Source organism: Lissotriton vulgaris, chromosome 7 (assembly GCF_964263255.1).
Source record: "Lissotriton vulgaris chromosome 7, aLisVul1.2, whole genome shotgun sequence".
Lineage (NCBI taxonomy): Eukaryota > Metazoa > Chordata > Amphibia > Caudata > Salamandridae > Lissotriton > Lissotriton vulgaris.
The window spans coordinates 1346071754-1346098236 of NC_141695.1; the positions used below are offsets into that span (position 1 = coordinate 1346071754).

General features: G+C 47.1%; 1 protein-coding gene across 1 annotated transcript in view; it reads right to left on the reverse strand.

The window, feature by feature from the left end:
• LOC147703662 (RING finger protein 112-like) overlaps positions 1-26483 on the reverse strand; it is a 247865-nt gene that overhangs the window by 26065 nt on the left and 195317 nt on the right. The window contains exon 12 of the mRNA XM_086932000.1: positions 19312-19386. Coding sequence (XP_086788126.1) covers positions 19312-19386 — 75 coding nt within the window. The remainder of the gene's footprint in view (positions 1-19311; positions 19387-26483) is intronic.

Consider the following 26483-nt stretch of genomic DNA (forward strand, 5'->3'; position numbering starts at 1 on the left):
TCGCCGCCAAAAGAAATATAGGCAGTCTGATATTGGCTGATCTGTGAAGACAAATCGCTAAAGAAGTCAGGGGAGTCGGTGTTTGGTGCATATACATTGACAAATAGAACTGTTCGACCTGACAACTCACGCATCAAAAATAAATACCGACCAGATGAGTCAGAGGAAGTCCATATCACCTGAAAGGGGACACTACTATGTATCAATATGCACACCTCAAGGGAGTACGAACTATAATGAGAGAAATAGCAATGTGTATGTGTATCCTATGAGGATGTGTACCCCCAGTCAGTCATTGGAGCCAAGTGTGTCTCCTGAAGGAAAGCCACCTGGACCCAGAGGCGACGTAAATACGTGAAGACCTGTTTACCTTTCTGAGGATTGTTCAATTCTCTAATATTCCATGTCATGCAGGAGAGTGGAACACACACCTAAGGGCATAATGTTGGAAAATAATATGTAGGAATAAAGCTTGCAAGGGTAAACCCACCATGTTCCATGGGGACTTTAGCAAAAAGGAATGTAAAAAGCCAAACCACAATACCCCACTCCCACTCCAGCCAGAACATAAGTTGGAGAGCCCAATTAGCCCAAAACAACAGAAATACAAACACCATAGGGGGGTGACAACGCCCGGAGGATAATAGCCCAGGAGGAACAATAAGTATGCAATGATAATAATCATTGGACAAATAGGTAATATAAAAATGAAATAGCATGGCACAATACAATATAATGTCTAGTTAAATGATGTGAGCCAGCAGTGATGTTGCGTAGTTCCTACAAATCTATATAGGATCTGCGCGTTTAGACAACATAAACCAAGGGATTGGTGTCCAGACTGATTCTGGACACCCCCAAAGGATATGTTAGTCTGTAGACCAGCTAGCTCTCAGTGTTACTATAAGCCCCCAACCTTACCAAGGAGCGAATAGTTTGGGGCAGCTATCGAACATGACAACCCTGACCCCTCAGGGACCGTGGAAACAGTAAGGAAAATACTACTTACCAGTATGCATCTGTTCTTGGCATGTAGAGCTGTAGATTCGTATACTAATGCATAGATCACCATCTGGTGTTGGGATCAGATGTTTGCACTTTGTTCTTGTCTTGGAAGAAGTCTTTGTAGTCACGAGGTAGGTGACTCCTCCTTAGCATCGACTCCATCTCCAGATTGTTTTTGCCATGAAGGGTTATGATGGCGTTAGTAAGAATTATAAAATATGTCCATGTGTAATGTATCTAAGTAAAATAGTACTGGAACAGATAGAGGTATCCGGGGAGGCTGGTGGGGGTATAGGAATCTACAGATCTACATGCCAAGAATAGATGCATACTGGTAAGTAGCATTTTCCATTCGAGGCATATTAGCTGTAGATCGTATACTTATGCATAGACTATACAGCAGTTATTCCTTTAGCGGTGGCTACCTGTATCTGTTGCAGTGGTTTGATAAAGTGTTCTTAATACAGCCTGGCCCACACTAGCTTGTTGTTTTGTTTGCAGGTCTACACAATAGTGCTTTGTGAACATGTATGGTGTAGACCAAGTTGCTGCTTTACAGATGTCATCTAGGGGAATGTTCCCTAAGAATGCCATAGCTGCCCCTAGATCACGTGTGAAATGAGCTCTAGGGGGAATGGTTAATGTGCATTTGGCTTTAGCATAGCATATTTGGATGCATTTAACAATTCACCTTGCAATTCCTGCTTTTGAGATAGGATTGCCCTTATGAGGTAGGGGGAAAGACACAAAAGTTTTTTAGTTTTTCTGAAGGATTTTGTTCTTTCAATGTAGTAAAGTATCAATCTTTTCACATCTAGCGTGTGAAGGGCTCGTTCTGCTACTGAGTCTGGTAGAGGGAAAAACACTGGGAGTTCTACAGACTGGTTAAGGTGGAAAGTAGACACGACTTTAGGTAGAAATTTTGGGTTAGTCCTACGAACCACTTTGTTATGGTGAATTTGTAGAAATGGTTCTTTTATGCCTGGAGTTCACGGACTCTTCTGAGAGAGGTGATGGCAATGAGAAAAGCTACTTTCCAGGTGAGAAATTGACTTTCGCATTTATGCATAGGTTCAAATGGGGGACCCATGAGCCTGGTAAGGACCACATTTAAGTTCCATACTGGAGCAGGGCAAACAAAGCAAAATCAAAGGGGATGATGGTCGGAGTGTTGAACATTGCAAGCACTCACCCCCAGTCAACTGAATTGGGTTTAATCCATCATCATTCTTTAGCTCACTCCGCCATCCCAGTTCAGACATGGCCATATGCAAATCAGTCTGACCCTGTGCCTCATGGGAACAGTGGGTCCCTTGCTCACTTTGCCACTGGATTCAAGCTAGCCTGGCTGATGATGGCTGATTAGCCAGAAACCGGTCCCAGGTTGCTTGTTTCCGGTCCAGGGAAGACATGGCTTGGCAGTTCGGGCTGGACTGTTCCCATGAGGCACAGGGTCAGACTTATTCTTTTAAGTCCTTCCATAAAAGCTTTGATAGCTGGTACTCTAAACAAAGACAAGTGTGTGTTTTGAAGATAAGCTGCTATGACAGTGAGATGCAGTCTAATGGATGTATAAGCCAGGTTACATTGGGGTAGATGCAAAAGGTAACAGATGATGTATTGAATAGAAGCATCTAGTGGGTTGATTTGGTTGTTTGTACAGTAAATTACAAATCTTTTCCACTTTGCGGCATAGCAAGCTCTAGTGGTAGGGCGCCTAGCCTCTTTAATGATGTTCATGCAGTCTGGTGGGCGATTGAGGTAGCCAAACTCTAAGATTTCAGGTGCCAGATCACAAGGCTGAGTTGACGGGGATCTGGATGTCTTATCTCTCCATGGTTCTGAGTGAGAACCTTCGGTGAGAGGCGTAACTTTTGATGAGGAACTACTGATAGTTCCAAGAGGGTTGTGAACCATGGTTGACGGCCCCATGAGGGGACAATCAGGATCATTGTGAGGGAATGGTGTTTAAGCTTCTGAACCACCAGCGCAATGAGTGGGAGAGGCGGAAAAGCATAAGCAAATTTGTCTGCCCAGTTCATCCATAGCGCATTGCCTTTGGACAATGGGTGTGGATACCTGGATGTGAAGCTTGGGCATTTTGTGTTTTGATGTGTGGCGAATATGTCTATTTTTGGGTGACCCCACATTTGAAAGAATGGCAGCAGAACTTGAGGATAAAGTTCCCATTCGTGGATCTGCTGGCTTTGACGACTGAGCAGATCTGCAATCTGATTGTGTACTCCTGGTAGGTGTTCTGCAAGGAGATATATATTCTGAGGAATGGCCCATTTCCATATGATTTGAGCTAGGTGTGAAAGCTGGAGAGAGTGTGCCCCCCTCCCTGTTTTTGTATGTTATAAATCGTTGTCATGTTGTCTGTACGGATCAGGACAGCTTTGCCTACAAGGTGGAGTTCAAAGATTTTAACGTTAGGAAGTTTGCCAACAATTCCAGTTAATTTATGTGGAATTGTTTCTGTTGAGTGGTCCACATGCCCTGAATGGTATGGGTTTGAAGATGAGCTCCCCAGCGGGTGAGCGATGCGTCTGCTGTTAGCACTATCTGTGGAACTGGGTCAAGGAACAGACACCTTTTGGAAAGGTTTTGTGCGTTCCACGACTGTAGAGAGCGATGGGTGCAGTCATCTACCAACACCAGATCTGTTAACTGACCTTGAGCCTGGTTCCATTGACGTGCTAAACACTCCTGTAAGGGATGCATTTGGAGTCTTGCATAAGGGACGGTGAGAATGCAAAAGGCCATCATTCCAATTAACTGCATGAACACTCGAGCTGGAAGTGAGTGTTGAGGCAGACATTTTGTCAATAGAGCCTGTATGGCGGTTATCCTGACTGGGCTGGGGTATGCTGGAGCTTTTGAAGTGCCTATGGTAGCCCCTAGATACTGTTGTAGGCTGGACGGTTGGAAGTGGGATTTGGTGAGGTTTCTGTGAATCCCAAGTCATGTATTGTGTGTGTGTGTTGCACACAGCTGCTGGGCGACCTGGCTTTTATGAGCCAGTCGCCCAGATAAGGGAAGACATGAATGTGCTGCCTTCGTAAGTGGGCCACCCCTACGGCTAGACACTTGGTGAAGACCCTGGGTGCTGTAGTCACCCCGAATGGAGGACTTTGAATTGGTAGTGTAGTTCGTCTACAAGGAGCCTGAGATATTATCTGTGAGCGGGGTAAATGGGAATATGAAAGTAGGCGTCTTTAAGTCCAGAGTGGAGAAAAGTTGTCCTGTTGAAGCAGTGGGAGCACCTGTTGGAGAGTGACCATATGGAAGTGATCCGATTGAATGTAGAGGTTTAGGGGTCTGAGGTCCAATATGGGCCTGAGAGAGCCTTCCTTTTTTGGAATTAGGAAATAGAGGGAGTAAACCCCTGTGCCTTGATGAGGCAAGGGGACTGGTTTTATTGCATGTTTTTGTAATAGAGGGAGAACCTCTTGTTTGAGAAGTGTCAGATGTTCTGAGGACATTGGACGTAGTCTGGGAGGAATATTTGGGGGAGTACAGGGAGTAGCGTATGCAAATTTGTTGGACCAATTTATCCATAATGCATTGCCCTGCGACAGGTGGTGTGGGTACCCGGATGCGAAGCTTTGGCATTTTGCGTTCTGATGAGTGGCAAAGAGTTCTATCTCCGGTTGTCCCCATCTTTGGAAGAATGGCTGCAGTATTTGGTTGTGCAGTTCTCATTCGTGTATTTGTTCTGACTCTCTGCTTAAGATGTCTGCTATCTGATTTTGAACTCCTGGAAGGTGTTCGGCTAACAGATAGATGTTTTGAGGAATGGCCCATCTCCAAATTTCCTGCGCTAGTCTGGATAGTTGGAGAGAGTGTGTCCTCCCCTGTTCTTGAATATAATACATTGCCGTCATGTTGTTCGGTCTGACCAGGACTGCTTTGTTGAGAATATGCATTTGAAAAGCTTTTAATGCTATAAACACTGCTAGTAGTTCTAGATGATTTATGTGCAGTTGTTTGTGCTGAACACTCCATCTCCCTTGTACTGTGTATCTCTCCATATGAGCTCCCCATCCGGTGAGCGATGCATCCGCTGTTATTACCACTTGTGGAATTGGTTCTAGGAACGTCCGCGCTTTGGAAATGTTTGTTGTATTCCACCACTCCAGAGAGCGCTGTGTGCGGTCGTCTACCAACACCAGATCTGTAATCTGATCTTGAGCCTGATTTCTCTGTGTTGCTAGACATTCTTGAAGCGGACGCATTTGTAGTCTGGCATATGGGATTAACAGTATGCAAGAGGACATCATCCCTAATAACTGCATGAACACTCGAGCTGCTAATGAGTGTTGCGGTTGAAATCTTTGAATTAGGGTAAGCATTGTCTGAATCCTGACTGGATTGGGGTATACTATGGCTTTTTCTGTATTTATAGTAGCCCCCCAGATATTGTTGAACTTTGTTTGGTTGCAGGTGGGATTTTTTATAGTTCACCGTAAACCCTAGCTGGTGCAGCAGTTGAATTGTCTTTTGTGTGTTTTAAAGATATTCCTCTTGCGACGTGGCCTTTATTAGCCAGTCGTCCAAGTAAGGGAAGACATGTATTTGCTGTCTTCTTAGGTGTGCTGCAACCACTGCTAGGCATTTTGTGAACACCCTTGGTGCTGTTGTGACTCCAAACGGAAGGACCTTGAATTGATAATGTCATCCTTCTATTACAAATCTGAGGTATTTTCTGTGAGCTTTGTGAATTGGTATATGAAAGTAGGCGTCTTTTAGATCCAGTGTAGAAAGAAAGTCCCCTTTCTTCAGTAAAGGAAGTACCTGTTGGAGCGTGATCATGTGGAAATGTTCCGAATGTATGTATCCATTGAGAGGTCTGAGGTCTAGTATAGGCTTTAGAGATCCGTCTTTTTGGGGAATTAGAAAGTATAGAGAGTATACTCCTGTTCCTTGTTGATGTTGTGGAACCTCCTCTATCGCATGCTTTTGTAACAGCGATAGTACCTCCTGTTTTAATAATGTCAGATGGTCTTGACTCATTGGACGCTGTCTGGGGGGGATGTTTTTTGGGGTAGCAGTGAGGTCTAGGCAATAACCATGTTGGATAATTTGTCTCACCCACCAGTCTGAAGTGATGTTTTCCCAGACAGGTAGGAACTGTGATAGGCGTCCCCCGACCGGTGCTGCATGGTCTGGGGGGAGCTGTATGAAGTCACTGTTTTGGGGTAGGAGAGTTGCGGTTGTTGTTGCTTCCGCGACCTCTACCTTTGTTGTTGATACCTCTGTAACTGCCTCTAGAATTACCTTTAGGTGATGTTGGTGTAAAAGAGGTTAATTGCTGGGTTGTGCCCGTATTTTTTGATCCGCCTCTATAGGTGGACCTACGAAAGGAACCTCTCTGAGATGGCTGCTGCAATGCTCCCATTGACTTAGCCGTTTCTGTGTCCTTTTTCATTTTCTCCAACGCCTCATCTGTGCTTGAGCCAAAGAGTGCTTTCCCATCAAAAGGCTGGTTCAATAAAGAAAGTTGTACCTCCTGTTTGAACTCTGAGACCCTGAGCCATGCATGTCTTCTTAACATGATACTGGTGTTAATAGATCTAGCCGCAGTGTCTGCTGCGTCTAAGGCGCACTTAATGGAAGTGTTGGTTATTATCTTCCCTTCTTGTATCAGCTGCTCTGCCCTTTTTTGATGTTCCTTAGGGAGATGTGTAATGAGTTTCTCTAACTCATCATAATGAGCTCTATCATAGCGTGCAAGTAGCGCTTGAGTATTTGCTATGCGCCAGCTGTTTGCTGTTTGAGATGCTACTCTCTTGTCAGAGGCATCTATTAACTTAGACTCCTTGTCAGGAGGAGGAGCTATTCCTGTTAGTGAGTTTGCCCTCTTACGAGCATTTGAGACTACTAACGAGTCCAGAGGTATTTAGCCCTTAATAAATACTGGGTCTTTTGGGGCTGCCTTATACTTTTTGTCAATTCTTGGGTTTAACACCCTAGCCCTCACAGGATCTTTAAATATATCTGATGTGTGAGTGAGGAGACCCTTAAGCATTGGTAGGGTCCCTGAAGATTTTTGTGCAGCAAGTAGTGTTTCTAAAAGGAAATCTTCTATCTGAGGTTCCGTATGTAAATCTACCTTGTGGTATTTTACTGCCCTATTAATCAATTGTGCAAAAATCAAATTATCATCAGGGGGAGAGGGTTTTGAGGGTTACAGGTCAGGGTCATTATCATTATCCGTCACTGCATCCTAATCTTCCCATGGGTCTGTGTCTTCTGGGATAGTATTGTTATCATCCCCAGGAAGGTCCCCATCCCCTGTGTCACTTTCTACATCTGTTTGAGGTGTAGATGGGCGTGGTGTAAAAGGTCGAGGGATAGCTGGCAGAGTATGAGGAAGAGGAGAAGAGGGTGTGTCCATAGGCTGTGGAGAAAGGGGAGGAGTTGTATTTGTCCCCATTGTTCTCTTCTTAGGAGGAGGAGGAGCTTTCCCCTCCAACGTTTGAGTCTTCCTCGTTTTAGGTGGTTTTGTCACCACCTTGCCAGTTTGTGGATCAATGAACAAAGTCTTTTGTTTTGGATCTGTCTCTTGCTCCTGTGTCGGTACCGAAGCCTTTGGGTCCGATAGGTGCATTTGCTTCTGTGCCTCGGTGTTATGTGTTTTCTGCCCCGAGAGTTTGCTCGAGTCCGATTTTTTCGGTGTCGAGGGAGTCTTCGACGTCGAAGCATGTTTCGGTTTCGACATGGAATGTTTCGACTTTGAGCTCTCTTTGGTATGGAGCTTCGGTGTCGATGTCGACCGTTTCTCGGATCCGACATAGTGGGAGACCGAGTGTTTCGGTTTCGTTGCCGAGCCAGAAGGCGGGGCGTCGGAAACTTTTTTTGGTTGTCTGACCGGGCTCGAAGGCGGGGTCGACACCAATTGGGGTCGTTTTTTTTGCAAAGGGACGTCGTCGCTCATGGTTTGATGAACGTCGACTTCTCCGACATCAGACTCGTCCGCTTCTGACCCCGACCCGTCCTCATCTTCTTCCTCCTCGGAGTGTTCGATCTCGAACAGTTCTGGGATTGCATCTGACTCCATCCTCGACATCTCGTGTCTTCGGGCTCGACGGTTTCTAATAGTCGACTTGGAGGAGAAAGCCGCACAGGTTTCACAATCCCTGGATTCGTGGTCAGGTGACAAACAGAGGTTGCACACCTCGTGTAGGTCCTTGTGTGGGAATTTAGCACCAAACGTTGGACATTTCTTGAATGGAGTCCTTTCCATGGACTCCGGGCTGGACTACGTCGAAATAGGCCTCCCGGTCCCGTCGATGTAGAGTTAGAAATCTTCGGTGTTGAAGTTAAAGCGCGTTGAAATGGGAATGAACTCGCGCTCGATAAACAATACCGTTGACTTGAAATATAACTTTTTCTCGAAGTCGATCCGGAGCGCTTCGAGCCTCATCCGAACCCGATGGCGGAAAAAAACAATTAAGGATGGAGCCGATGCCCATGCGCACTATCACCCAAGAGAGGAGTCACCAGCCTCGTGACAACAAAAGACTTCTCCAAGAGAAAAACAAGTGCAATCATCCGAGCCCAACACCAGATGGCGATCTATTCATAATGTACCATCTGCAGCCCATATGCCTCCTACCATAGTGCTAAAACAATGAATATATTCAGGCATATAGATATATGACAATATTAATGCATACTCCTACAATGCAAACCCTAACTAGATGCACCTAAGTGTACCTAGCATGTATGTAGGTGTATAGCCAAAAATCCCCTTAGGATAGAGCCAACCCCATTACCTGATGTGGGAGAGCGAAGGACCCCGTCTTGGTCTTGAGATGGACACCCCACGAAAGATGTCAGACCACTGCATGCTGGAGTGTCTGCATGCAGGGACCTCAGCGTCTCTTATCAGCTTGTCAGCATGGAAGTCTTTTTCTCCTCTGGCTTGCCCAGCGAAGATGTAGTGCTTATATACCTGAAAGGTACTCTCAGCGGTTTTACCTAGAAGTGTGCTGTGGGCATGTTGGGCAAGGATGACGATTGCGGTGACCATTATACAGTTATTATGCAGAAGAGGGTAATTTTGCTGTGATACAGAGAATCCTCATGTATAATAAATTAGGCTAGTTTTCAGAGAAAACCACACAACATTTATGTAGCACCTAACTAGGTAAAAGGTCAGAGAAAGGTCAGTTATTTAGAACAATGGTAGGACAGATCTAGGTAAAGGGTTGTGTGACTACCTAGGCCTATATTGGGGCACACTGGGGTTTATAACAGCGGTTCAGCATGATAGATAGCAATGGAGAGGTAACCATAGGCTAAGCATAACAAAGTGCTTGAGATAGGTTAAAGTTAGTGCGACGTAGGCGAAGTAGGCGCAGAGTCATCTGGAGCTGCAGCACCAGGACTTGTGCTAGATGGGGATTAACAAGAGGGGATTTTCTTACAAAACTTTCCAGCATCCGCATGGGGTGTTGAAGGTATGATGTCCGCTGTCCAGTTCCCCCAAAGACGTGCGGGATAGAGTATCCCATATTTTAGCCCCATCTTTTGACGAGTGCAACAGGACTTTTGCACTATTGGAGTATGGTCAGGATATAGCGAAATTACAGATCTCTGGTATAGTAGCGAACCCTATCGCAGGCCATTCATAATGCAGTATTGTGATCTCTAAAATTCAGGATCTTGGCAATGATCTGTTGAGGCGGCGAACCCAGGGACTGGCAGGGGACAAACTGATTGGTGAGCTCTCTCGATCACAAAGGTATCTGTGAAGGACTTCCTGTCAAAGAGCTCCACTAAGAGGTGTTTCACAAGGACATCCATTTGTCCTGTACTGGGGGATTCAGGTATGCCAGCTATTATTACGCCAGGATCTTGCCTCTAAGACTTCATTTTTAGTTGCAGTGGTCTAGAGGAGATGCTCCACATGCTCAGGATGCTTAGCTAAATCAACACTGCCATCCTCAATCTCCGAGATCCTGCACTCCATACCATCAAGCCCCATATTATGACAGTGAAGATGCTCAGGCATGGTATCAAAACCCTGTGTTAGGGTATCAAATCTGGAGGCAACAGACTTAAAGCCAGTGTGAAATTCGGCCATAATGGTGGCCGTGCCTTCTGATGGTGGGGTCTTCCATTGTATTATCTGGGGCACCGGTAGAATCAGAGGGTAAGCCTTGACAGCGTAGGGTCCTGGCTGGTTTGAAGATAAGTTGCTTTTGCCTGGGATCTCCATGCCTCATTTTAATGTGTGCGTCATTTGAGGGTGCCGGAACCAACTGGGATAATGGGCGGTGCACGAAAGAACAGCCAGACACTAGCCAATAGAGACAGGTTGCAGTAAACGGGGAGACCGCAGGAGGCAGAATAGCAGATGACAGTACCAGAGTCTGGCAAAGAGCCTCCAAGTTAAACAGAAAAATGTAATGCAAGCAGCACAATGGGGATAGCTCCAAAAAGCTGAAGAAAGTAAGTAGAGGCACAGGGTCAGTAGATGTCTCCCGAGGGGTGGACTATGGACAACAAATGGGGAGCGAAAGAAGAGTAACACAGCCCAAGGTGCCCACACTCTGGCAGTCCAATTCACACATGCGGCGGTGCCTAGGCTGAGGTCCCAATCTGCTGAAGCAGGGAATAAAGCACGAGGGAGGTGAGGCTATCCCCTGGTCTTAAGAATGAAATCACAGGGATATATTAATAGTATCCTCTGGATGCAGCTAATAAAAATGGTTTAAGGAAGGTTGGAGACTGCAGGGCAGCAAGGCAGTGTTAGGCGAAGCAGTCCGATCAAACCCGCCGTGTGCCAGAGTAATATACATCCTCACCTCTATAACGGGCGCCCACCAGAGGAGCAGTAGGTGTGGGGTATAAAGCAAGGGCACAACATTGGTGTTAGCAGGGAGGTCCACTCAGGTCACGTCTAGCCCAAATCAGCCAAGCAGGGTCCGCGCACCGGGATAAATCCGCGTCACAGGCTGTTGAGTACACCGCAATGCAGGTAGGACCCAAAGGGTAGACCCGTAATCAACAGAGCTCCGTCCAAAACCCTCACACGTGTGATCTGGCCGCAGAAACCGAACACTTTGTGACTCCTGGCTCAGGCTCACCCACGGGCCCTGCCCCCAGGAGGGCTCTGAGGGCCACGTCAGGCCACAGCGCACAGGCCGCATAGTAATAAGCAGGATGGGGGACACATCTGGTCACGGCCGTCGGGCACTGATGTTGCTGGAATCTAGAGTGTCTGAGCAGAGTATTTTGCCCCTAAAAGAGCAGCAGGGTGTCCAATGTGACAAATATGACAGGCAAGCTCGACAGCCATGCCCACAACAAAGGGATTCTTTATGTGGTAAAATACCTGACCTATGGACAGTTTTTTTTCCCCTGGAGAGCATGGCTATAGCTCATGAGGAGACTAGATACATTACTGAACGTGAGACTAATACTGCCCAAGACAAAGAGTTAGGGGGGGATTTAAATATTGTGCCGTAAGCATACTCCATCACAATGGCAGCATAGTATACTTTCCACCAAGATGATGGTCTGCATGACGAATTTATATGTGGGTAGACCATTAGTGTACTCCATCTAAGCCATGGTTATACCCCTCAAATGGCCCGACAGTGTATGGGCCGCAGACGGCTGACCTCTAGGTCCACCCACCTAATTTAAATGGGTGGACATAGATGTCCGCTTCATTGCTCATCATTGTCAGGAAAACCCTGCCAGTAAGGACAGTGGCATCAGTCTAATGCACCCCTCGCCATGGGAGATACGTCCTATGGTGAGGGTATTTTGTTTCATTTTTTCAAAAGAATTCAAGCTTCTGGATTTTCTTTTTGAAAATAAAAAATATATATGTTTGAAGGACACCTCAATCATGTTGACAGAGCTGTGTGGCAAACTTTAAAAAGGATTTACAGGAACCATTGTGATGGCGGTTCCTGCTAATGCTTTAGAAATGATTGCCTGCTTGGCATTTTGTACATTTGGCGGACAGAGTAGCCTAGGGCTGGCAGACATTAATTTCGCCGCCAGGCCAATGGAGATGACTCCGTCCACCAAATAATAAATTGAACCTTGAGTTCCCTGGTGGTCAAGTTATAGGTTTAGCTGCCGGACATTTGGAGGTAAAAGCATTGGACTAGCATTTGAAGAGGAAGCCGGCACTGATAGGCTCTCTGCAGCACAGTGACCCTTAGGAATCTATTATCTTTAGAAGCTAGACCTGCAGTCTAGTAGCTATTTTGCTTCTCACAGGGATTAAGGAGAGTTTTTTGTGTGACTGACAAAGTGTGTTGAGAAAGGACATCATTAAAATATGTTAATGGTAGGTATAGACACTGCCACCAATCGAAAATCTGCATAAATCGATGCCAAAGACAGTCACTTGTCCAAGGGGACAACATAAGGGGACTGGAAAGAGAGTTCAAGAAACAGTCTAAGGCACTGGTGCTCTATAGCTCAATAAACAAAGCAGTATTCCACATTCATATGGATTAGGACATTCTCGGCACCTGAATCATCTTCAACCTAACCTTCAAATGACTTTTTCAGGACACCTTCTCTGAACAAAAAGCCAGACATGGCTGTACATCTCTGGAACGCTTTCTCCCAAGGCGCATCCCTTCCGAAAAACATCTTTGTTTTCTTTTGCAACTTTTCGGCCCTCAAACATCAAGTATGCACAATGGGTATGATATACATTACCCTGGATGGCCCCAGTATGCTTGGTGTTGACACCAGAAGGAGCATCGAAGGTAGGGACTCTAGTGCTGAAAATGTAACCACAGTTATATGTGAGTTCAATATATGGGTCATCACAGGAATGTGGGTGGGCACATGAAGCATCAAGACCAGGAGCAGTTGGAGGTTAAAGGAAAACAGTTGGAACCCAACACTTTCCTACCAGACTTTCACCAGAGCAAAAAAGAGACACTCCAGCACTCACTGAGGTCTAGCTGAGCAATAAACAATTACGAATGCTTAGAGTTCCATATATTTTTTATGAGTGTTAGCAGTTTTAGGAAATGCATCATATTCAGGTTTCAACATATCAATGTTCTAACGTTGTCATAGTACATTCATATTAAATGAGGATAGCACTCATGTTCAGAATTGTGTGATTGTCATTTTTATGAGTGTAATTTCATAAAAATGTCAAAGTTCTATGAAAATCCATGTCTTTATGCCCACACGGGATCATATAAGCTCAAACAGCAAGTTTCAGTGGAGTGGACAACATGCCAGTGTATTATGTAAATAATTACTTATGTATTTGTTTATAGTGCTAAGCAGTGCTCTGTCTGTCATAGTGCACAGTTAAGCAACATAATGACATGTAGACAGTGTATATAAATTAACTTTTTCCAAATCAAAACTGTAAAACCACTTCCAAATACTATGAATAACTCAAATTACAAATAGATTTACGAAAGAATTGTAATTTAAAAATTGTGAAGATTGTAATGGTAGCACCACTCATGACTGCTAACAATCTAAAAGTTGAGAAAATGTACAAAGAATTAGGCAAAAATATAAGCAAGTGTTTATATTTTACAACTTTTGCAAAAACTTAAATATGCCAGAAAATAACAACGGAATCTCATATTACAAAATTACCTTTAAGTGTGATTTTGACCAAACCTAAATGAGGTCTCAGTGTGCCACTTAGTAAGTTGCTTATAGAACAGAAATCTGAATGCGTGATTTGAAATTCCCACGGTCTATATGAACGTAAGGGGCGCAGGTCTATGTATGCTCTGTGATACTTTCAGGAACTTACTAGTATTTACTACTACCCAAAACAATTTGCTTAAACAACCCTGAGGTAACAAAAGATTAGGAAAATACTCCAGGCTTTCATATATAGGGCATGCAGCGGTTTGATGCGATGCATAGCTCACTTAGCTATATCACCAGCACTGTGACTTGCGAAATGCAAGCAACAAAAGGATCACTGCTACCAACACAATAACCAATTGAGCTACCTTACTTAAAATACAAATCTGGTCCCATCACCTTAAATATCGTGCTCTGTAGGACGCACACTCTCCATATGAGCTATTTTATGATTACTGTCCATTTCAAACTGACTTTGTTGGTCAAAAAAAGATAAACGTCTAACTCGCCCCGACTGGAATCAGACCCCAGATACTTCTTGTTGCACACAGAAATATGTGGCGTAGTTAACTTGCTGAGGTGCCTTCACTTCATGGCCCTCACTCTATCTATCGCCCTCTATAGAGGGCAACAGTAAACATCCCGTATTCGAGGAATTTACTGTGTGCAATTTTAATTTTGATTCAACGTTTCAATGCGCCCCCTCGAGCGCCTGTGTCATGCTACTAATATAAATGAATTTGCAGATGTTAATCACTGTAACCAAACAAAAGGAGGTGGACATGTGGCCTCTGGCTTCAAAGGCACAAAACCTGAGTTCAGATTTTAGTTCCTGCACATAAGCAAAGCGTCTTATCTAACAGTTTTGTGCTTTCTGAGCGGGCAGGCACAGTGAGTGCTGAGAAGCCGGACTACCAGTGTGCTCATTGTTTTGACTGCCTCCTTACAGTTTTTTTTCTACCCAGCCATGAAGTGAAGGCACCTCAGCAAGTTAACTACGCCACATATTTCGGTGTGCAACAAGAAGTATCTGGGGTCTGATTCCAGTCGGGGCGAGTTAGACGTTTATCCTTTTTTGACCAACAAAGTCAGTTCGAAATGGACAGTAAAATAAATAAAACACACTGCACACCTTCTGCTGTGGGCTCAGAGACGAGAAAGGACAGGGAAGGAAGGCCCGGCAGAAGAGCTGTTATGTCTGATGCTTGTGGATGGCTGACGTTTGTGGATGTCGGATGCCTGATGCTTGTGGATGCCTGATGCTTGTGGATGTCTGATGCTTGTGGATGCCTGACGCTTGTGCATGCCTGACGCTTGTGCATGCCTGACGCTTGTGCATGCCTGACGCTTGTGCATGCCTGACGCTTGTGCATGCCTGACGCTTGTGCATGCCTGACGCTTGTGGATACCTGACGCTTGTGGATGCCTGACGCTTGTGGATGCCTGACGCTTGTGGATGCCTGACGCTTGTGGATGTCAGACGCTTCTGGATGTCTGACGCTTCTGGATGTCTGACGCTTCTGGATGTCTGACGGTTCTGGATGTCTGACGCTTCTGGATGTCTGATGCCTGATGCTTGTGGATGTCTGTTGCTTGTAGATGTCTGTTGCTTGTGGATGTCTGTTGCTTGTGGATGTCTGTTGCTTGTGGATGTCTGTTGCTTGTGGATGTCTGTTGCTTGTGGATGCCTGATGCTTGTGGATGCCTGATGCTTGTGGATGCCGGATGATTGTGGATGTCTGTTGCTTGTGGATGTCTGTTGCTTGTGGATGACTGATGCTTGTGGATGACTGATGCTTGTTGATGCCTGATGCTTGTGGATGCTTGTGGATGTCTGACGCTTGTGGATGTCTGACGCTTGTGGATGTCTGACGCTTGTGGATGTCTGACGCTTGTGGATGTCTGACGCTTGTGGATGTCTGACGCTTGTGGATGTCTGACGCTTGTGGATGTCTGACGCTTGTGGATGTCTGACGCCTGTGGATGTCTGACGCCTGTGGATGTCTGATGCTTGTGGATGTCTGATGTTTGTGAATGCTTGAAGCTTGTGCATGCCGGACGCTGGTGCATGCCTTACGCTGGTGCATGCCTTACGCTTGTGGATGCCTGACGCTTGTGGATGCCTGACGCTTGTGGATGCCTGACGCTTGTGGATGCCTGACGCTTGTGGATGCCTGACGCTTGTGGATGCCTGACGCTTGTGGATGTTTGACGCTTGTGGATGTTTGACGCTTGTGGATGTTTGACGCTTGTGGATGTTTGAAGTTTGTGGATGTTTGAAGTTTGTGGATGTCTGATGCCATGTATCTACACCATTTTAAACAGTAAATTTTACAAAGAGCATTTCTAGGTATTCCAAACAATTTGCAAATAAATTAAATCTCTTAATATCACATACTTTTTCAGGTCTAAAAAACTGTGATAATGGTACTTTTAGAAAGCCAAACACCCCCGTTGAAATAAGAAATTCCAATATGAACAAATTATTTCCACCACCATCAATAAAACTTTATTTTTGTGTTCTTTACACGTAAAACGGCCTCACAAAAAGACATAATAGGGACAAAGTGATCTGAAAACCTTCTTTTCTAATACCAGTTATCACAAACTACAAAACACATTTCTTTCTTGCATCAACAAGACCAGAATCGTTTTGGAAATAAAAAAATACTGTTCAAACCATCAATATTTTATGAGAACATTTTGTACAGTGCCAAACGGGAGACAGAGCTAGAAAGAAGCCAACACAGAAATCTGATGCCAGAAAAGTACAGTCGGGGGGAGGGGGGCGGGGGTCATTACCCTGGCCTCTCTAAAGTTAGATGTACTGTTGTCAGCGTGAATGCAGCTGAGATATCCTCTCTCCCATCCTCGCCCCTCTTGAAGTAGCTTGGAGCATCTTCTTCGCTAACGCAGGGCATCTTTTGCAGCACCCAGTCTCAGATGCCCTCCTTTTCCACGGACAGCACTACGTTTATGCGTCTGCTTTAAACAATAGTTAGCTGAAATTGTTTTAGCATGTCCAAAATTGTGTATTTATTATTATCGTGGTGAAAACAAAAATAATTAATGAATTGCGTAGGGAAGAGCTTGTGTCTAAGTTGGTGCCAGAGTTGTGTGTTAATGATATAAGTGACACTGGAATCCAGAGTTGGGTTGGTAGGGCTGCGGGGAGCAGCTGTACTGGAGAGGGAAAGAGGAGCCGAGCTTCTCATTTGCAATGATTACCGAGCATCCGAAAGTGCAAGATGGGTGCAACAGGGATTCGGAGATGAAATGTCATCTGCATACTGCCAAACTCTCCTTGGTATGTGCTGGAGAAATACGGCTGGGCAGGCGAGCACATTTCACACCGCGAGCCAGCAAATCGCACAGTCAGAGGCGAACAGTGTGAACAGACAGTGTAGATAGAGACTACGAGAGAGGCAGAAAGAGTCTAGAGGAAAGAGATCTCAAGAGAGAAAGTGGAAGGCAGAGCAAGGGGAAGAGTGAGAGAGTGCAGGTGTGAACGAGTGTGTGTGTATGTTTGTGTGAAAGAGAGAAATAAGCAATGATGTGACACATCGAGAAAGATGAACAAAGAAAGGATTACCATGGGAAATAGTGAGAGAGAGGGTGAAACAAATAGAGGATGAAACAAAGAAAAAGTGCGTGTTAGAGTGTCTTCATGATTGTCTGAGCGGGAGTGTGCGTGAAAGTATGTGCACGTGTGTGAATGCGCGCCTCAGAGGGCGTGTGTAAGAAAGAGAGAGTGTCAAGCAGCTTGCTTGCAAAAGTTGTCAACAAACAGCTCCTGGAAAACTTGGTTCCGAAGTTCTTAAGACAAACAATGGTATATCTCAGCACAAACTTGGATTAAAAACGTGGTAATGGCCAAAAGACAACCACCAGTTCAACGCCAATCAGCCTTTTCAATGGTCGGTAAAAGCATGCAGGGGATATACTCCAGCTTCAGGTCAACTCCAGCACTTGTTAAGTGGGTATATATGAGAAATACCGATATAATGCTTAACAAGATGAAGCTATACTCCGACAGTGTAGCTGCAGGGCATTCGCACAGCATTGTGTTCGGATCAGACTGCTTAAAAGATCGGTCTCAACCTATTCTGATGACAAGTTAAATTGCCCACTCTTTGCAAGCGAGGATTACAGGAGAGATAGGCTCTTCAAGAGCCAGCCACTGAAGTGTCTACATTCTGAAACGGCCCACTTCTCACTTGGTATACAGCTACAGCAGAGAAAGCATTGTTAACAAGCTCTTGGCATTTCTGTGGGGAGGGGGGGGGGGGGGAGGAGAAATGCGAGACAAAGTACGGCCGGCCGTGGACAGCAACAGCAGGGGTGACTAATTAGGGGGGAGGAGAAATGCCTGAGCAAATGGCAAGCTCGTGCACGGGAACATGCACTTTAACACACTGATGAATACCAAAAGGCGGCCGGGCTGTACAATGCTGTCACGTTTTGAAGGCATGAGTTTGCCTGGGCTGGAAGCAAGGAGCACGGCGAGCAGGGAGGGGCTGGAGAGGTGAGGGCACAGAGAAAAAAAATGCGAGTCACGGCCTGGCGGCCGTGAAGTGTGAAGCATTGGGCGGGGAAGCAGGAGCAAATGGTAAGGGGAGCCTTTGAAGAGCAAGGCAGGGGGATAGAAGAGCGTTCACGAGTATCTGCACTTCTACAAATCCTCAGCTTTCAGGTTTGACTACAATAGGTCTCTCTACCTAATCACATAGGCGAAACCTAAAGCATTTACCAATGCTTGTTTACATTCCCAGCACTGCTAATATCTTCCTCTTTCATCAATAAATCCACATAACAGATACTGACACTCAGGGTGAGGGGTTAACGGGACATCTTTTAAGAGTAAGTGCAGATGGTAAAGCCAATGTCTCGACGCCTCTACATTGAAAGCTATTTATCTATCACACACTGCTTAGATTAAAAGAATAAATTGAACAGTTGATGGACGGAATGATGAGCAATGTCACCCCCAGTACAGAGATCTGAGCCTAAATCCATGGTTTGTGTACATAATGCCATTCCAGCTCAAACCCAGCCATATGCAAATCAGTCTTGACCCTGCTCCCATGGGAACAGTCCAGCACGAACTGCCAAGCTAGGTCCCCCTGGACCAGAAACAAGCATCCTGGGACTGGTTTCAAGGGTATCACCACTCATCAGCCAGGTAGTTTGCCTCCGGTGGCATAGTGAGCACGGGACCCACGCCTGGGCACAACCTTCCCACTTGAGGCGACAAATTGGATTCAAGCTAGCCTGGCTGATGAGATGGTGCCCTGAAAACGGTCCCAGGAAGCTTGTTTCCGGTCTAGGGAGCTCATGGCTTGGCAGTTCGGGCTGGAGTGTTCTCATTATTCACTGGTCATTTTACCCTTAACAAATGGTTATATATTTGACTTGCAGAAACAATGAGAAGCAAATTGCAGAGGTGCGGTGTTTACTGCAACACTTGCAAATCTGGTGTGCAAACCTCTGTTTAAGCTGGGATCAGAATTCATATTGGAGCTCTGAATCAGGGCCTATGTGAAACGATTTTCTTCAGGTCTTTGATAACCAGCAGAGCCTACCGACAGCATGTAACTGATTCTGCCATAGCCTCACCACCTCTCAGAAGCAGCAGGCCCAGTTTGCAGTTATGGCTGACTCCCAGAACTGCAGAAGACACCATGCCGAACTCACCTGCTCCCTTAGATAGTCACTGTACAGCTCCCTGAACTCCTCCTTCACGTCCTGGTTCTTCATTGTGATGGCTATCTGAAAGAGAAGAGTGCAAGAGATATGTTACAAGCGGGAGACTGTCGGATGGGCATGGAGAGAGCTGGAAGGGTGTTTGGGCTAAAGGTGTCAGAGCCTCATGCTTTTCCGGCTCAGTGTGCCAGTGCCCTGTGTAGACAGCTGTACTATTCTGTCCTTTTTTAGGTCTCGCCTAGCATCGCAGCGCATGCGCTCCTCACTTTGCGAGATCCATTGTCGTCAGGTTGCTTCAGGAAGTGGGGTCGAAGCTCCGCCCATGATTCTCATTGACTGCCGTCATCCTTTAAGCTGAACGCTAGCCTCCGATTGACAGTGAGGCTTATTTGTTCCCGCCCTGTCTCCTTTTGGCCCCTGCCCACCCAGACTGGATCATTTGCTCGTGCACAGCGTCTTTTTTTTTGAAAACCTTTATTATGTAAAGAATGAGGCAGTTACAGACCTACAACCACGGAGGCTGGTCAGTCAAACACAACATCAACATCAAAGTACACAGCTCTTCAGCCGACAACCCGGGGGTCCAGCAGCGATATTTCGTGATGATGTAGAAGCAGGTGGTATAATTAGGAGCAGTGAAAGGTTTCACATTTTATCTTTTATATAAATAAAACCACAAACAAAACGCAAAAAAGATCGAGGCATTACTATGTAAAAACTGGCTGTCCCTTATGGCAGTGGGAGACGGGTGAAAGACGTGTTACAATATAAGAGAGGAGAAATATCGGAGAGGGTACGGGGGGGTACCCGGGAGCAAAACAATACAGTGTAGTCAACAAAAACTAAGTACAGGGAACGCTCGGTCAAGGGAGAAGAAGGGGATCCGGAAGGTCGGTGAATGGGGGGGTGAAAATCTCTCCACGGTATGCGTTCCATTGACCCCAGATCCTACCCCATTTCTTGGGTCTGCCGCGGGAGACATATACAGTTTTCTCTCTGAACATAGACCAGTCCATATTTTCTTTCCACGTTAGGAGCGTTGGCGGCCTTGGGGAACCCCATAACTGGGCTATGTCCCGTTTAGCAACCATATTACCCAATGTGACCCATTGAGTTTGAGCAACAGTACAGTCATTCGGTTCCCATACATTCAACAGACAACGTCTGGCCTCAGGCAACAACACAACCCCGTCACTTCACCATAACTGCATGCACTCGGCGCCAAAACGTCGCCACCTCCGGACATTCCCAGAGGATATGCAAAAAGGTAGCCAGCATACCACATCCGCACCTACACAATCCATCCACAGAAAAACCCATATGTATCAGTCGTGGGCCCGTGACATTTACTCGATGCAGTTTTTTAAGTTGCACCAACCTAGGACGTGCCGGAATCGCTACCTCTTTAGGGGAAGATATCGCCGCCTGCCAGTCTTCATCGTCCAGTTCTAACCCGTCACTGGTCCAAGCGTTCCGCAGTTGCAGAAGGAGATCCGAGCGATCGTTGATCAGTTTCTTATAAATAAGAGATATAGTGCTGTCGGGGACGTTTCCATCAAGCACTCTATCCTCAAGAGGGGAGGAATCCGGGATAGTAGTGTCAGCCGGGAAAACCGAGTTAATCGCATGGCTAACTTGGAGATAACGGTAATATTCCCTGTCGCTCAGTTTATATTCCCGCTGGAGTGCCTCGAAGGTCTTAACACAGCGTCTCTTTTGCTCGCGCCCGGCGTCTCTTAATTATCCGAGTTTGGATGTCAGGAAGGGGAGAGTGAAGCTCGGCAGGAGCCAGTATGATGCTGAGAAGTTCCAGTGACCTGCAATGCACACCTACTGCAGCGCGATGATTGAAGACTAAATGACAGGCTGCTGCCGTCAGTCGCTTTGTATCCATGCTTCATTTATCAGGCCAGTATTGCTCATGTCGCAAATTGGCAACCGATGCCATTACTTTCACTTTCTTGTACACAAACAAGAACTACATATAAATATCACATACTAATCCTACAAATACATTTTTGGTAGTGACTTCCATACAATTAAGGACAGACCACTAGGAAGTAGTCTCAGTGACACACTTCAGAGTTAATCAACTGATCCAATTTATTTTAGTGTGACACCCTATAATTTCGAAGCACACTATAGTTCTATTGAATCCTCCTTATTGTATGGAAGTCACTACCAAAAATGTATTTGTAGGGTTACTATGTGATATTTATATTTAGTTCTTGAAAATGTACAAAATGGTGTGATATATTTCATTTTTGTGTATTTCCTTAATTAGGTGCTATTGTCCATGTAGGATATAACTTTGTTTGATATATTCACTGTGAAAAATAAACGCGGTGAGGGTAAATTAAATGTACCCAACTGAATAACTGCTTTGTATTTATTCCTTTACACCACCTCTCTTTCTTATAATTACCTTCTATGCCCAGGTATACAAGGGTCATTTGGGTATACTCCCGTTGCTTTTGACCCATTACTTTCACTTTCGGCCATTACTTTAACTCCAAGATGGCTATTCATGCATGAGCAGTCATGCACAGACCACCAACTTTGAAGTGTAGTAAAGTCCATTCTAAGACAGGTGCTTTTTGCAGTCCCTGCGTGGCACGTGGCGCACCACGGCAAAGGCCAGGTAATGGTATCTGTGGTGCTGCTACACTGTTGCAAAGTTAAAATGTTTTTCAGTTGTGTCCGTTGTATGATTCTCTGATCCCTGTGCTCTGCCCTCTCAAGCGCTGTGTACTCCTGCGCACCCCGTGCCAAATTACTGTTTCGTGCAGGACTTTTTCACCTATTGCTCTCTCATTTTTTGTGTGCTTCTCTGTTGCCTCCATGTTATTTATTATAGCGAACAGCAAAGACTGAATATACATATTTATTATAGCGAACGGTAAAGACTGAATACCCTTACCCAAAGAGTCTTTAGGGCTAAGCGACAGCTCCATGGACAACCATAATGATCCTCCTCTGAAAGCTGCCCATTGTGGCTGTCTGCCATTACATGTCAGTGTTTTTCCATCATATACCAAAAATACAACTTGATGCATGCAGTGATTGTCTTTTAAATCAGTTCCTGCACAGCAGCCCTCTGAGCACTACCTCAGACAGTAACACTATCTCCTAGGAATACAACTAATTAGATCCCCACAGCGCAGAGGCAAACCAGCTGGGTAGGTAGTAAAACTATTACATAAACAAGGCATGTGTGTGCTTTCAGTTTTAAAGGAATGGAAGCCCTGCTGGCTTCACTCTGTCAGGCATAGGCAGCCATCCCCAGGTGATGGAGCTGGTACTTTACCCACTGCTTGCTCTGGCTCCACAAAGCGCTAAATACTGCCCCTTTTCATTTTCTAGGAGCTATAGAAAACTCCACACTAATCTTATGTGACACTCTACCAACCACCACCCTCCTTCACCACCATAACTATCACCAGCCTAACTACCACTACAGTAACCAATACTACCCGGACCAGCCTATGAACACCATTATCACCGCACTAACCAATACCTCTAAGACACCACTTCAATTCCACAACTAACAAGTCCAATCCAAACCATATAATTCGACTACACATTGCACACGTACACTACATAACACATAGGTAAAGGACATTGCCATTTACAAAACCAATAGCTCTAACTCACGCAATTGCGAGACCTATTGCATTTCCTTTGTTCTTGCCCACTTTCTGTTCTCTACAGTGCACTGGACATCCTCAAAAAACTGGAGATGCCCCATGGGTTTTGGTAGGCCTAAGCAAATTACTAGACCGTGCTGAATGAGGATACTCATGAAGTGTACATCCACACGTACTGGAGAGTGGCAATCAATCAATCAATCAATCAGGAGTTTGTTAAAGCGCAACTACTCACCCGTAAGGGTCTCAAGGCGCTAGGGGGGGGGGGGGGGGTGCAGGTTCCATTCCATCAAGCAGGGGGTCTGTCGAAGAGCCAGGTTTTGAGGTTTCTTGCGAAGATGGGGAGCGATGTTGTCTGTCTGAGGTGGAGCGGAAGGGCGTTCCATGCTTTGGCCGCGAGGAAGGAGAAGGAGCGGCCTCCCGATCTGGTCTTTCTGGTGCAGGGGACCTCGGCGTAGGAGAGCTGGGCTGATCGTAGGGTCCTTTGGGGTGCGTGGAATTTTAGCCGGCTGTTCAGGTATGCTGGTCCGGTGCCGTGGAGGGCCTTGTGTGCGTGGGTGAGCATTTTAAAGGTGATTCTCGCCTCGACAGGGAGCCAGTGGAGTGTGCGCAGGTGCTGGGAGATGTGGCTGTGTTTTGGCAGGTTGAGGACCAGTCTTGCGGCGGCGTTCTGGATGTTCTGTAGCTTGCGGATGAGGTTTTTGTTTATTCCGGCATAGAGTGCGTTGCCATAGTCGAGTCTGCTGGTGACCAGGGCGTGAGTGACTGTCTTTCGGTGTTCAAGGGGGATCCATTTGAAGGTCTTACGAAGGAGGTGGAGGGTGGGGAAGCAGGAAGATGAGACAGAGTTGATCTGGCGGTCCATTTTGAGCTTGGAGTCCAGGATGATTCCCAGGTTGCGTGCATGGTCTGTGGGGGTTGGCGAGTTTCCGAGGGCGGTGGGCCACCAGGTGTCGCTCCAGGCGTCGGGGTTTGGGCCCATGATGAGTACTTCTGTTTTGTTGGTGTTTAGTTGTAGGCAACTGTTTTTCATCCATTTGGCGACGGCTTCCATGCCTTCTCGAAAGTTGCGTCTGGCGGTGTTGGGTTCCTTGGATAGGGAGAGGATGAGCTGGGTGTCATCTGCGTATGACACGATGTTGAATCCGTAGGTTCTGACGATGGGGGCAAGTGGAGCCATGTAGACGTTGAAGAGCGTCGGGCTGAGGGAAGAGCCCTGGGGGACTCCGCAGGTGGTAGGTGTGGGGTCTGAGAGGAAAGGGGGGAGTCTAACCCGTTGCGTCCTGCCGGAGAGGAAGGAGCAGATCCAGTTGAGGGCCTTGTCCTGGATTCCTGCGTCATAGAGTGCGGTGGGAGACTGTGTCGAACGCCGCTGATAGCTCTAGGAGGATGAGGGCTACTGTTTCTCCTTTGTCCAGTAGGGTGCGGATGTCGTCTGTTGCGGCGAGGAGGGTGGTTTCCGTACTGTGGTTTTTTCTGAAGCCGGATTGGGAAGAGTCGAGGATGTTGTGTTCTTCAATGAATGTGGCGAGTTGGCTGTTGATGGCTTTCTCGATGACTTTCGCTGGGAAAGGGAGCAGGGAAATGGGTCTGTAGTTTTTGAGGTTGGTGGGGTCCGCTGGGGGTTTCTTTAGGAGGGGGTTGACCTTGGCGTCTTTCCAGTCGTCAGGGAACGAGACGGTCGCCAGGGAGCGGTTGATGGTGTGGCAGAGCATGGGTGCGATGGTGTCAGCGGCTCTGTTGAAGATGTGGTGGGGGCAGGGGTCCGTGGGGGCCCCTGAGTGGATTGACTTCATTGTCTTCAGTGTGTCTTTGGTGGTGAGGGCTGTCCAGTCATCAATCGCTGGTTTCCGGGTGTCGGGGTGGTAGGTGAGGGTTCAGTGTGTTGGTTGTCTTCGTCGAAGTTGTCGTAGATGCTCTTGATTATGTGGTGGAAAAAGGTGCTGAGTTTGTCGCAGAGGTCTTGTGAGGGAGGGATGTTGGTAGACTCGCTGGTGGGTTGGGCGAACTCCTTGATGATGCTGAAGAGTTCCTTGCTGTTGTGTGCGTGGGTGGAGGTTCGGTCTTCAATCGCTTTTTTCCTCGTTTCTCTGATGAGTTGATGGTGAGCGTTGGTGGCGGCTCTGAAGTTGTTGTGGGCTTCTGTGGATTTGGTGTTTCTCCAGGCCTTTTCGAGGCGGCGGCATGTGCGCCTGGACTCTCGAAGTTCGGTGGTAAACCATCTGGCTTTCTTGGCACGGGTATTGTTTTTCTTGAGGGGGGCTATGGTGTTGGTGCTGTCCGAGATCCATCTATGCAGGGTTCGGGCTGCGGTGTTGGGGTCGTCGTTTTCCGCGATGGTTGGGGTGGAGTTGTTGAGTGAGGAGAAGAGCTGGTCGTCGGTGATTTTGGTCCAGTTTCTTTGTGGAAGCAGGTGCTGGTGTCAGTGCATGGTGGGTGTTCTGAAGGGGAAGTGGACGCAACGATGGTCGGTCCATGGGAGTTCGGTGGTGTGCCTGAAGGTGATGGAGTTTCCTGTAGTGAAGAGGGGGTCGAGGGTGTGTCCTGCTGAGTGCGTGGGCTCGGTCACGATCTGGCAGAGTCCAATGTTGTGGAGGTTGTCCAGGAGGCATGTGGTGTTGGGGTCCAGTTGATTGTCGAGGTGGAAGTTGAGGTCTCCCAGCAGGGTGTAGTTGGTGGATGCGATGGCCTGCGGGGAGATAATGTCCGTGATGGAGTTGGCGAAGGGTCCGCGGGGTCCGGTAGATGAGGGTTCCTCGGAGGGCGGCAGTGGGGCTGGCCAGTATCTTGAAGTGAAGGTGTTCCATCAGTCCTGTGGACTCGTCAGGGAGTGTGCTCAGGCAGAGGCTGGATCTGTGGACGATGGCGATTCCTCCTCTTGGGTGGGTGGGGCGGTCCTTCCTGTGGATCTTGTATCCTTGGGGGATGGCGATGGCGATGTCCGGTCCTGAGGTGGCGTTGGTCCAGGTTTCGGTGAAGAATGCTACGTCCGGGGTGGTGCCGTCGAGGAGGACCCAGATTTCTGTGGCGTGTTTGTGGAGGGATCGGACGTTGAGGAGGATGCATTGCAGGGTCTTCGGTTCGGTTGTGTTCCTGTGGGCGGGTTGTGCTGGATCTGTGTTCATGGCGGTGCTGCAGGTGTGCCGGCAGCGGTGACAGCTGAAGGGTCCATGGGTGTCGGCTGGTGATGCTAGCTTGCAGTTGTTGCAGCCTGGGTTGAGTGCGCGGAGTGCTGCTGGGTCGTAGCGTTGGCGGGGCGGAGGTCCAGGGTTCCTGGTGCTGGTCGCGGATGGGTCGCGGACGGGCGCAGACGTGCTTGCCTTTGACGCGCCTTCGTTGCACCAGCGGCGCGCCTGCAGCCCGGCCGCGCATTGGCCGCCATTAAGTAGGGGTCGGGGAGGGCTGGACAGCTGGGAGGTGGGAGCGGGGAGAGGAGCTGGAAAAGGCTGGTCGCGCTGGGGGGGAGGGGCCGCGGGGGCAGTAGCGGCGGGGAAAGGTAAAGGGAGGAAAGAAGGG